This window comes from Carassius auratus, chromosome 40 (genome assembly GCF_003368295.1).
Source record: "Carassius auratus strain Wakin chromosome 40, ASM336829v1, whole genome shotgun sequence".
In the NCBI taxonomy this organism is placed as follows: domain Eukaryota; kingdom Metazoa; phylum Chordata; class Actinopteri; order Cypriniformes; family Cyprinidae; genus Carassius; species Carassius auratus.
Genome location: NC_039282.1, coordinates 16,461,707 through 16,474,358, shown reverse-complemented (window position 1 = coordinate 16,474,358; position 12,652 = coordinate 16,461,707). Strand labels below are relative to the sequence as shown.

The following is a 12,652-nucleotide window of genomic DNA, read 5'->3' as shown; positions in this document are numbered from 1 at the left end:
TCATTAAGTGTGAAGATCAGACTGCTGTGATTCATTTCCTGTTTTCAAATTAGTTTCCAAATGATAATGAGTAGTTTTTTATATATCTACCCGTGTGTGTGTAGAATGTAATTGTATAGGCCTACCTATAATTCGCAGTAATCAGACCCCAAGCAAAGAGACGTTCTCATTGAATACACACGCAGTCTTTCATAGGTAACTGTTTCTCATATTATGTAACTCATATTTGTCTCTGTTAAAGTGTGCTTTAGAGCTTCTGTGAAACATTTGTTGTGTGAAGGCAATAAGTGACAGTGAAGAGAGAGTGTTTATTAACCAAAGCCCTCCAGCTCAGATTGAATGATTGTGAGGTATTGTTCGTGAACACAGTGCGCCATCTGCTGGTAATGACTGATATTAATCAAGGTCTTACAACTAGTTCTAAGTATTATACTTTTTTTATTAGAATATCAACACATCACAGTATAAATTAGTAATCTTATTATTATTTCTCTCCAAACATTTCTCACAAATCCTTATCATAATATTTTAGATTTGTTTTATTAAATATATATATATATATATATATATATATATATATATATATATATATATATATATATATATATATATATATATATATTTTTTTTTTTTTTTTTTTTTTTTGAAATTTTGAAATTGTTATTCTCTTGACTATTACTATGTGATCTTGACTATTTTTAATGATAACTTTCATTAGTCTATTATTAATGTAATACAATAAAAAACACCAGACAGATCTTTTGAGGATGAAAACCAGTATAAATTAAAATCAGTACAGCAAATACTAGGTTGATGTAGAAATGTAAGAGTTACACACACACACACACACACACACACACACACACACACACACACACACACACACATATATATATATATTGATGGTATTATACTTTTGCCATTTTATTGCGTATATGAGTGAAGCACAATAATAAAGCTCATTAGTTACAACTTACTTAATAAAAAAAAAATTAGGGTGTTTAATTTTCATGAAAATGTCACAATGAAAGAAAAAATAACATACTGAAATTGCACAATTTTATTTCAGTGCCAAATTAAGCGCAATACTAATGAGGATGGTTTTTCGATTATGTTAATAGAGTACAAGTTACTTAAATTACTCAAAAATTATTTACTTAATTTAATTATTTTTATTAGATATTTTTAATGAGAGTGCTAAATTTATTTTTTAAATTATATATATATATGTTTTTTTTTTTTTTTAGTTAACATTTTAAATAAAAAGTATTTAAAAATATGCTTATACACTCCTAGTTTTAGACTACTACCAAGTTTGGCTGTTCTGACTTTCAATAGCTGATGATCAAATATCCCAAAACCCATTAAAGCCTGTAAAGCTCATAAATTACTTCTGTTGACTAAAAACCTCCAGGTCGTGTAAGTTCTCTGGTGCCTTGCATGCTCTGCACGTCTGAATTCCCCTCACAGCGCTCAAAGATGCAGAGGCCCAGCTTGGCCTCAGGACTATTGAGAGACTGCACAACTTTCACAAAGGCTCTGAACCGGCACTGATGCTCGAGGAGGCAACACAAGGTATGTTAAACAGGATCTTTTTCTGCAATTTCAGTTCGTTTTATTAGTAAATATCTTTCACTTACCCTTATGTCTTTTGTATGACTGACACTTTCAAGGAAGACAACCGGTCAAACGATCTTCACACTTCTCAAGTGTTGTTCTACAGAAGAAAGTAAATCACAGAGGTTTGAGAGTGATTGAGAGTGATGAGAGTGATTAAATTATGACAGATCTTTTGAGTGGAGCATCCCTTTAATCATGAGTAAATGTTGGAGAAAGAAGTCATTTATACATAAATATATGATTGGTATATTCACCTCACCAAATGATTGTAAATAAACAATGTTTGCTCTGTGGCAACATACAAAAGTTAGCTAGCTGTTATCTGCTATCTAGTTCACAGGGAAGACCTTCAGATTCCTTATCATTACAATAAACTGAGGCCATTGGCTGTGTGATGCAACCATTCTGTATTCAAAAAGCAACTCACCGAAAATGATGAGCTTGTTTTGCCCCACGGGAAAATGTTCATAAACTGCCATAAAAATATTTTATTTGTTGATATTTTTATGTTGATATACTTTTGTGTGGAGCTCTCATTTAGATAAGATGGCCCTGTTACAACACTACAGTTTCCCACAGGCAATTTTTATTTGGAAATTTTCAAGTTAGCTTCACATCACCTCCAGAAATATCATTTATTGGCATTTTAGTGGCTTTTTAAGTAAAGAGCAACATTTATTGTGTGTGGTTACTTACCAGTGCTAAATTGTACAAGTGTGGTCTTGCACAAATCTTGAATTTCTCAATTCTTTCTCCTAGAAAGCACTGAGATTAAAGACAGACTTTGGAGCTTCTCATATTTTACTCCTGAGGAAAAGGAGCCCAGTAAAGTCACATTTTGAGTCATTTAGAGTTTCAGAAAAGATAAAAAACAATGTCTCACACTGTGCTCAGGTCTGTCTGCAATCAGAAGTCAGAGATCCCAGTATGAACTTATACATTGCTTGTAAAACGTTTCTAACTAAACCAAATGATCTGAGCTGTGCAAGCAATGCAATTAGAAAAAATATCTGAGAGAAAGTTGATACTTACATTAGAGTATCTTAAGAATAAATGAGCAACAACACTGCAAAAAAAAAAATTAAAAAAAAAAATTAAAATCTTACAGTATTTTTGTCTTGTTTTACAGTACAAACATTGAAACATTCTTGGATCAAGGCATATTTAATTGATAAGCAAAATAGCTCAATATATTAAATATTGTTTAAAATAAATAAATAAATAAAACTAGAGATTGGGAAAAATATTCTTGTTTTCCCTTTGGATGATGTATATTTGTCTAACCTTATTGTTTTAAGCATAAACACACTAGCTTTTAATACATTTTGCAGAAAACAAGATTTTATTTTATTTTATGTCGTTTTGCTTCTATAGTAATTTTGCCTTGATTAAACAAATCATAAATATTTTTCCTGGAAAAGAAGAAGAAAAAACTAAATCAGAAATAGTTTTCTCTGCAGTGGACAATTAAATATGATCACAAGGCCATCCAACTCATCAGCAATGTGAAAAGTGTGACCCTTTCCTGCAAATGAGCGATATTATGTAAGCATTAACACAGGCACTCATGCAGAAACTCTCACGCTGACCAACAAAAACAGGACAAAATCTGATTTCACTCCTTACCCGAATGAAAAGTTTAGATTGGGAGAAACTCATCTGTTAAAGCAGCTTCATAAAGATGGGTTAGAAAGACAATTACTGTACTGTTCCTTTCATCACACACACACGCAAACAAACACACACACACAGAAGTGACTCTAGGTGTTCTCCTCCTCTCTCAAGCACTCCTAATTGGCCACATGCTGAGTAATGTGACCAATGAGTTTCAGGGCCGGCTCTCTTCATTGAGTGTGTGTTTGTTGGAGTTCATCAGTGCGTTTGACTCTTTGGTGTCTCCTACAGAAGGATCTGGATTGGTTTTACACTCCGGCCGAGGATCTACGGTTCCTCAAGTTCTAGATCCTGCTTGAACATCTCTAAAGGTTTGACACTGTCGAAAAACACTGAGGAATCCCTATTTAACCCCGAAGAGAGAGAATTGGTGAGTAAAACTGGTGTGTGTGTGAGTTTTATGCTCTGTTAGAGAAATGATTAGATAAGACTTACAGCTGGAAGAGAAAAATAGAAGAAATTTTACCTTGGTTGACCATGACTAATCACAGTCTCAGCAGACAAACTCTCTATTAAAAGCAAATCAGCATCCACATCTTCACAGGGCAGTGTTTGTGTGTGTGTTTTTATGAATAATTGTTTATTCATAAAGGATTTCGTGACATCTACCCCCCCATCCCCAAAAAATAGTCAAAAGCTACTGACTTTAATGTCATTCCTAAAAATGAGTTATTTATTTATTTATTTATTTTACCTGAACACCAGAGGTGATAAAAAATAATAATAATAATATTCCAGACCAGAAACCAATGCAATGCAATGAGGACCGGATCTGTCAAACTTAAAAATAATAAAAATAGCATTATAAAATCAGCCGTATACAGATTGTAATGTAGGTCTTCCCTTTTGCCAAAGCTATGAAACGGAAACCAAATATATAACATTGTAATTTGACATCAAGCATCTTTGCCCTGTAGCAAAAATAAACTTTTAAATGATGCTCTATTTCTCACACAAAGCTATCATATGACTATGAATAGAGTGTATGAGTAATATAGACTACTTTTATAGTAATTTTATGATGCTTTTAGTCATTTTGGATCAGATTCAGACCCTTTTTTACAAAATGTGGCAAGGACTCTTAACATTATATATATGTTTTATATGTCGTATTATATATATGTTGTATTTCAAATGTACATTTTAGGGTAACTGTCTTTAAAATATCCATATCTCTCTCTTTCTCTTCTCCCTCTTTCACACACACACACACACACACACACACACACACACACACACACACACACACACACACACACACACACACACACACACACACACACACACACACACACTTGAAATAATCATTTACCCATGAGCACACCAGACTCATTTGCACTCTGACACATTGAACTGTGTGCAGTGGAGAATCACTCAGATTTAATCAGACCAAATCTCTGGTTAAACTCGTAACTAAAATCACCGAAACAAGACACATTTTTTCCATTCTCATTCAGCTTGAAGTTCACACAAGTAAACCATGCACGACATGTGCTAAAGTTCAGATACAGTGCTTACAGTAACTGACAGCACCATCTCAACCTCTCTCTCTCTCTCTCTCACACACACACACACACACACACAGACACACACACAAAGGTCGGGGTTAATCTTATATCCAGGAATCAGCTACTCATTGTTTTGCTATTGTTTCTCATGTGTTGAAGAAAGCAATCACAAGGTGAGAAGTCATTGAGGTAGCTTAATAATTGCAAGATGTCAATCAAAGATATGACTGATGAAAGGGGAAAAAGAAATAAAAGAAAATAAAGAACACATCCTGAAATGCAAAGAAAATGATGCTCTTAGCTAGATTTATTCAAAATACATTATTAGATTTTTAAATAATTAAACAATTTGTATCCTAGAAATCACAACAAACTGAAATACCATTTTCCTTTTCAAATAATTATGCCTTGATTTAGGATATTTCTGAATGTTAGAAAAATAAGATAAAAAAATGTTTTTGCAGTGTATAAAAAAAAGAATGAAAGAATGCATGTGTAAAAAAACAACAACAACAAAAAAATATGACCAGGGTCATGCCATCATCTGAAAGCCCATCATTCATAAGCTAATGAAACCTTGTGTGAAGACAAGCAACAATGGTTATGTGGCAATGACTCATGCTCTGTCTGCAAAGGGTTTGTGTAAATGAATGGCATTTATACGTGTGGAGCCATAGCATCAGATGTGCAGAATGTGCTACACTAGACTCACTAGAAGTGGATCCATGGAACCAGACACATAAAGAGACGTGTGTTTTAATCGCCCCGTGGCGGATCCGATCACATGAATTACATGCGCCGGAAACACACACACAGCTATGGTCTACTGTGATTTATCATGTGATGGATTCTCTCATGAAGTTTAGGTTAAGATAGAAAACGTTCATGTTCTTGTCTAATCGAATGTGCACTTCAGGGACCAGGGGGTATATTGGGCCAGAATGATCCTAGGGTGGTGTTAACTCTCATTGAAGAATTAAAAACAAATTATGATAGAATTATATACAGTAACATTCGCAATAAATGTGTCCTCATTTCTGATAGACATTAACTGAATGTATCAACTATACAGGCAGAAACAGTAATTAAATAAATACATACTTTATTAAAAGTTTTACAATTACGCTTTGAACCCAGACCAATTCATGCATTGCAAGTTTCTGTATATATATATTTGGTATAATTTGGTAATTCAAATCCAACTGAAATAAACAAACATTACGTAAAAACTTAAACTTGAAATCTTAAAAATTTTAATGAAAATCATAAATGAAAAAAATAAACTAGAAATTTGAAAGTCTACTTTTCAGTCCTAAAATTACTACAGCTATCTATTCTATATATCAGAGTTGTAATGGATACAGTTACCATAAACATATGAAGAATCAGAACTGTTTTAAACATAATAAGAAATATTTTGGGCACTAAATCTACATATTAAAATGATTTCTGAAGGATCATGTGACACTGAAAGAAATTTAGAAATTTGCCATCACTAGAATAAATTACGTTTTAAAATACATTTAAATATAATTTTTTTACGCTACAATTGCCATATTTTTGCCTAAATATATCCTTGGTAAGCATAATTATCTTTTTTTGTGTGTGTTTTTTTGAGCTATATATATATATATATATATATATATATATATATATATATATATATATTTTTTTTTTTTTTTTTTTTTTTTTTTTTTTTTTCAGTAAATATATTTATGTAGTAATATGGCAAAATGCATTCTACATTGAAACAATCATGTCATATTTTGTCTAAGTTCACCAGAAAAACCCAGAAATCCCATTTTAACCTCAGATGGGGATCAAGGTCAGGGCACAATTTGTAAAGATTGAAAGCAAAGCTCACTCATCTTCAGGCATGAGGAAAACATTCCCTCTCCTCACCAGGAGAGAAGCCAGAGGGCAAGTTAACATTTGTTAAATGAAAATGTGACACTCTCCTCTTATTTACAGTTTAACCTGAAGTGTTGGCCTCCAAACATCCTCAGGCACTTTCATTTACTGCACCAGCATAATATTTACAGACACATTTAACTTGTTATACAAGGGGCTGGTACATTATTCTTTCTCATGTTCTCTAGCACACAATCTAATATCATTAAGCAGCGTGACACATTGGAAAAAAAAAACATTCCTTTTTTCTTTTTATTATTATTTCAGTGCTTTGCTTTTTAGTGTCAGACTAACTACTTGCAGTCGTTTGGTAGAGAGAGAGCTCAAAAAAAAAAGAGTGGATTAAACACACATTCCGGCTGTCTTTTCCACACACACACCCCACTGAGAAACATCACTAATTAAGTCACATCAGTGCAGAAGTACACACACTACACATCTCTCGCAGTAATAATAACACTGGTGACTAATGTTCATACTGCTGGTTTAATGTCAAAGGAATAGTTCACCCGAAAATCTGACGCCGTCATCCTTAATGTAGTTCCAAACCCAAAGAGAGAAACGTTTTATATTTTGACAGCTTTCAAGTGCCAAAAAAGGAAAGAAATCACCATACAAGTAGTTATTGTGTTAATACATAACTTGGGCACTATTTCAAGTCTCCTGAAGCAATACAATACCTTTTAGTGAGTGTAATATTATTTATGTATACTATCAAAAGATTTAGTAATATTTCAAATTATCTTTTTCTATCAGTTTCCTTTTAATTTTGTTGTGTGCTTTGGTCATTTAGTTTATATATATTTCTTTATAGGTTTAATTTTTTATTACTTCAACAATGTTTTTGTCATCACTTTTCAGCTTTAATTTCAGGTTTAGTAATTTTGGTTAGTTTAGTCATTTCTGTTATTTGCTTAGGCAACAGTTCTAATTTTCATTTACATTTCTGAGGTTTAAATTGTAAGATTATGATTTTAATCTATTGTTTATATCATATTATTTCAGCTTTATTCCAATTACAGAAAATTTCTCTTAATTACATCAAATCTGGCACCATTTTTAGATTTTAAAAAATGTGCATTACATCACTTATTCACCAGTGGATCCTCTGCAGTGAATGGGTGCCATCAGAATGAGAGTCTAAATAGCTGATAAAAACATCACAATAGTGTGTGTGTGTGTGTGTGTGTGTGTGTGTATGTTGACAAGTGATTGAAATTTCATTTTTATATATTTCATTAGAAGAAGTGAACTTTCCCTTTACAAACATCAGATCTTCATACGCAAAAGTGCAGAAATGCAGCATGTGTAACTGATATCAGGTGGTCTTTGCTAATTTTTCCAGGTGTCAACCACTTGCCAACTTTCCATCACCATGACAAGCACCACCAGCGACCAAAAGGCCGTGTCCTGTGCCCTGATGGCCAAACCTCAGCGTCAGCGGCTGGTCAGTAAGGACGGACGGAGCCTGACGCAAGGCAATGCCCCGGGCTCCAGAGAGACATGGTTTGGGGCCATGCGGGACATGTGGGGGACGTGGCTGGCACTGCGCTGGAGATGGGTGGTGCTGGCGTTCTGCGGTTCCTTCCTGCTTCACTGGCTGCTGTTTGCGGTGTTGTGGTACCTGCTCGCCCGTGTCAACGGAGACCTGGACGTGCTCGACCATGACTCCCCACCACCCGGCCACGTGCTGTGTGTCAAACACGTGACGGGCTTCACCGCCGCCTTCTCTTTTGCTCTCGAGACACAGTTGACCATCGGGTACGGCACCATGTACCCCAACGCTGACTGTCCGACCGCCATAGCCCTGCTCGCCCTGCAGATGCTGCTGGGACTCATGCTGGAGGCCTTCATCACTGGTACACCACAGTCTTCTTCTTCACTCTAGAAATCTGCATGATGACTATGTAAGAGATTTAACTCTCCTTGGAAATTAGGATTTTAAATTAGTTTTTTATTTACTGGAATATTATATTAGCTTAATCGACAAGCACCTGCATAATAAGAAAAAATCAAGGCTGCATTAAAAAAACTTTTACAATAACTCTTATTATAATTTGTTTATCATTTGTCTTGTCAAACCTACTTTTTTAAACAAAAAATTATTACACAATAACAAATTAAACAAGTTATCATTTTTTATTAATTTTATTGCTTTACAAAATTTTTCTATTTGCAGTTTTGTTCTTTCAGTTCCTTTCTATTCTATTTGTTCTACATTCAACATTCTGACAGAAATGAAAAAAAAAAAAAAACATAAATCTCACAATGACCTATAGATGAGGACTTCAGATATATGTAGAGTCAGTCATGGGACTGAGTTCCCATGCTTTTAGGAGAGCACCAGTAAAAGACTCTTTTATGGGTATATTTGAAATAAAACCTATCACGAGTACACTGCCTCTGAACTACAGTACAGGGTAAATGTAAACGCATCACAAATCTGGCTTTGTAGAAGACAGTGCTGCTACTGAAGTCCTCAGAGGAAATGCAAAAGGGCTTGTAGATGTCCTGCTATTGAACTAGAAAATATAAATGGATGTAACAGTATGCACTTGATCCTACTTTAGATTTTTAGTTTAGTTTTAGAGCCACCCATAAACACAAATACTGTAAGTGAACTGACAAATGAACTTTCCAAGATAGAAATATTATTGAGGTTCACAGTAAAACCTGGAGATACCATTCCTGTTCATTTTGATGGCAGTTTATCACTGGCGGCCCAGGGGACACTTGCACAATCTGCATGCTGCCATCTTGGCTCAAATGCAACACACATAAGACAATCAGCTGAGCCGCAGATGTCATGTGACTAATCACCCTGCTTGAGTAACTATCCTGTGCTTTGATACCAAAGACAACAGACAGAAGGAAAGTCCATTTACAAACATTTATTATAATATAATGAAACATTTGCTTACATACATATCACACACATATATATATATATATATATATATATATATATATATATATATATATATATATATATATATATATATATATATATATATATATATATATATACTGTCAGCATAGAAAATAAAAATGTAGTTACAAATTCTACCAGCAGGGGTTGACTGCTCCTGTAAACTAAATGGGTACTTTGAGTGTTTTTGACCAGGATTGGGCAAGAATTATGATTGTGAACAAGAAGTTGAACTGTAAATAAAGGAAGGGGAATTCACTGAAACACAATTCAGATAATGGTAACAAATAAATGCAGTTTAATAAAATTTAGTTTTTTTTTATATATTGTTTATTTAGAAAAAAATCTAATGACATTTCAAATAAATCTATGTCTGTAAAGAACTTTTAAAAACCTTTATTTCTTGAATTATTTATTATACATTGTTTACATTTTAAATCCTTAAATTCAGTTTCAGTTTTTATTTATTTACCCTTTTAACCTTTTTTACCTTACTTACCTTATTATTATTATTGTATACACATGTTCTATTAATACTATTATTATCATCATTAATTGTTAAATGATTAGCAGTTTTATTAAGCTTCATTTAATTTCCTTTTTCATCATTTCATCCTCTTATGTGCATTTGTGCCAAAGTTTGTCCAGATGAAAAATAAAAAAGTATAAATCTTCTATTGTTATTATTATCAATATTTATTTTGCAGTCTATTTACTTTGTTAAATATTATTTAATTCTGTCTTCCCCCCTGCTCAGGTGCATTCGTGGCTAAGTTCTCCCGGCCTCAGAAGCACTGCGGTGGGATCCTGTTCAGTCCTCAGGCCGTAGTGTGTGAGGTCAGAGGTCAACGTTGCTTAATGTTCCGTGTCTGTAACCTGCTTCCACGGCCGCTGGTGGATGTGTGTGTGAGCGCCGTTCTCTACGAAGAACATGACGATCACGAACTCCACCAAACCGCGATTGAATTCAGTGTCGATAACCTGGGGTCACGACCTTGCCCCCTTTTCCTGTCACCTCTGACTTTTTATCACCCTCTAACACCATCCAGCCCTCTAAACAATGCCCCAAACACCAAACACTTCGAGTTGGTGGTGTTCCTCACCGCTTCTCAGGAGAGCACAGGCTCTGGGTACCACAAGAGGACGTCCTACCTGCATGACGAGATCCAGTACGGCAGCTGCTTCACCAAGGTGACGTCTCAGCACGGAAAAGGCCAGAGCAAAGCCAAAAGCATGCGCTATTTTGACACGCAGCCCTGTCCACTCACGCTCCCAAACACACACACCAGAGATGCACTGGAGAAAGAGCATGTGGTGGTCCAGAATAACGGAGAAGGCAGTGAACGGGTGGAGTAGTGTATGATTTCATAAGAATTCTCCAATCATGAAACAGCCATTTCATTTCACAACACAACCTCCAGATTATGACTTTTTAATCCCAAAAGACACCCCGTCCTGTTAGTAACCAATCAAAACCATTTTTGCTGCTACGGACACATTTGTGTTTTCCAGAGCAACACAGATGAGTGACGGCTGATTGAGATATTGTTTTCATATGGCAATAAGAGGAATCTCCAATGTTTTATGATTGTAACTGACCACCTTCATCCTGAATCCACTGACAGCACAAAACCAAGTTTGAGCTCTCATTTATTCAGCGCCTGGACATAGTCACTGCAAACCCTGTCTGTATCTGAGTCAAGGGCTCGTTTTTTAAATATGAATTATTAAAGCACTGCATGCTGCTGGGTAGATTACTTACAAATTATAATATGTTACTGATTACAAATTACATGATGGAAATGATAGTGAACAACACAAACTATTGGATCACACATATTAGGTAATGTATTCTGACTACTTTTGGATTACTTTGATTTAAAATATATTCCATCCATGAAGTGTATAAAACATAACATTATGCTAGAGATTCATGAATGAACTACAGGGGGGTTGTGAATTGATAAAAAGCAGGAAGACTTTCTATGGCGTTATTTCCCTTTCAAATGTCGAGAGCGCATAATTGTAGCGCGAAAGTACATTAATTTGGTGCGGGAACGCGAATCTCTCCCTCGAAAGATTCCATTATAAGAACATTATATTCCGCGCGCGAGCAGAGAGATTCGCGCTCGTGCACATTATATTCCGCGCGCGAGCAGAGAGATTCGCGCTCGTGCACATTATATTCCGCGCGCGAGCAGAGAGATTCACGCTCGCGCATCATATTAATGTACTTTCGCGCTACAATTATGCGCTCTCGACATTTGACAGGGAAATAACGCCATAACTTTCCAAATGCATGAAAAAAGTAGAATTTTAAAAATGAAAACGATAGAGAGAGAGAGAGAGAGAGAGAGAGAGAGAATAATAATGGCAAACAAATTATGAATAATTTACTGCCATTGTGTGAATAATATGTTATAATGTTATCTATAAAAAAGTAACTGTAATCTGATTATGAGCATTTTATAATGTAACATTCTAATTACAAGTAATTACATTACATTTTGTTACATCACATAATCCAGATTACATGTAATCAGATACCCAGCACTGGTTACACAGACCAATGTCAGCCTTGTCCATAAAGTATTTTTATCAAAATGCATGAATGTTAGGGATAGTTCAACCAAAAATGAAAACTCTGTCATCATGCATCATCATCTTTTCATATATTAATAGAGTGTTGCAGTGATGATCCGGAAATTCACATCACCCTGGTTCCCTCAGAAAAAACTCAATAGCATTTTTCCACAGTTGTCTCTATTATTGCATAAATTGTTAGGTGGGCAACAAAAGTTTATTATTCGCTTAACATGGGCTATAAATATACAACATTGGTTGCATAACTTTAATGCCAGCACCATTAATCTTCCAACAACTGTTTCAGTCTTTATTTATAACATTTTCCCTGAAAGTCTTGAGTTGGAATAGTTTGTAAGAGTGTGATTATAAACACAAAGAGGCTGTAAAAGCAGACTAGAAGTGAGAAGTTGAGTTTATCTGTTCT

At 34.7% G+C, this 12,652-nt stretch overlaps 1 protein-coding gene across 2 annotated transcripts; it reads left to right on the top strand.

Moving 5' to 3' along the window:
- The first annotated feature begins 1,488 nt into the window (after positions 1-1,488).
- On the top strand, positions 1,489-12,000 carry LOC113058721 (inward rectifier potassium channel 13-like). Of its 2 annotated transcripts, XM_026226884.1 has the most exons (5): positions 1,489-1,575; positions 1,674-1,729; positions 3,526-3,664; positions 8,059-8,572; positions 10,400-12,000. In XM_026226884.1, the coding sequence occupies exons 4-5, from the start codon at positions 8,089-8,091 to the stop codon at positions 10,996-10,998; spliced, it is 1,083 nt and encodes a 360-aa protein (XP_026082669.1). In that variant the 5' UTR covers positions 1,489-1,575; positions 1,674-1,729; positions 3,526-3,664; positions 8,059-8,088; the 3' UTR covers positions 10,999-12,000. The 2 variants fall into 2 exon arrangements, with proteins under 2 accessions (XP_026082669.1, XP_026082670.1); XM_026226885.1 differs by lacking the exon at positions 1,674-1,729 and having other exon boundaries at positions 1,560-1,575.
- The last annotated feature ends 652 nt before the right edge of the window (positions 12,001-12,652 follow it).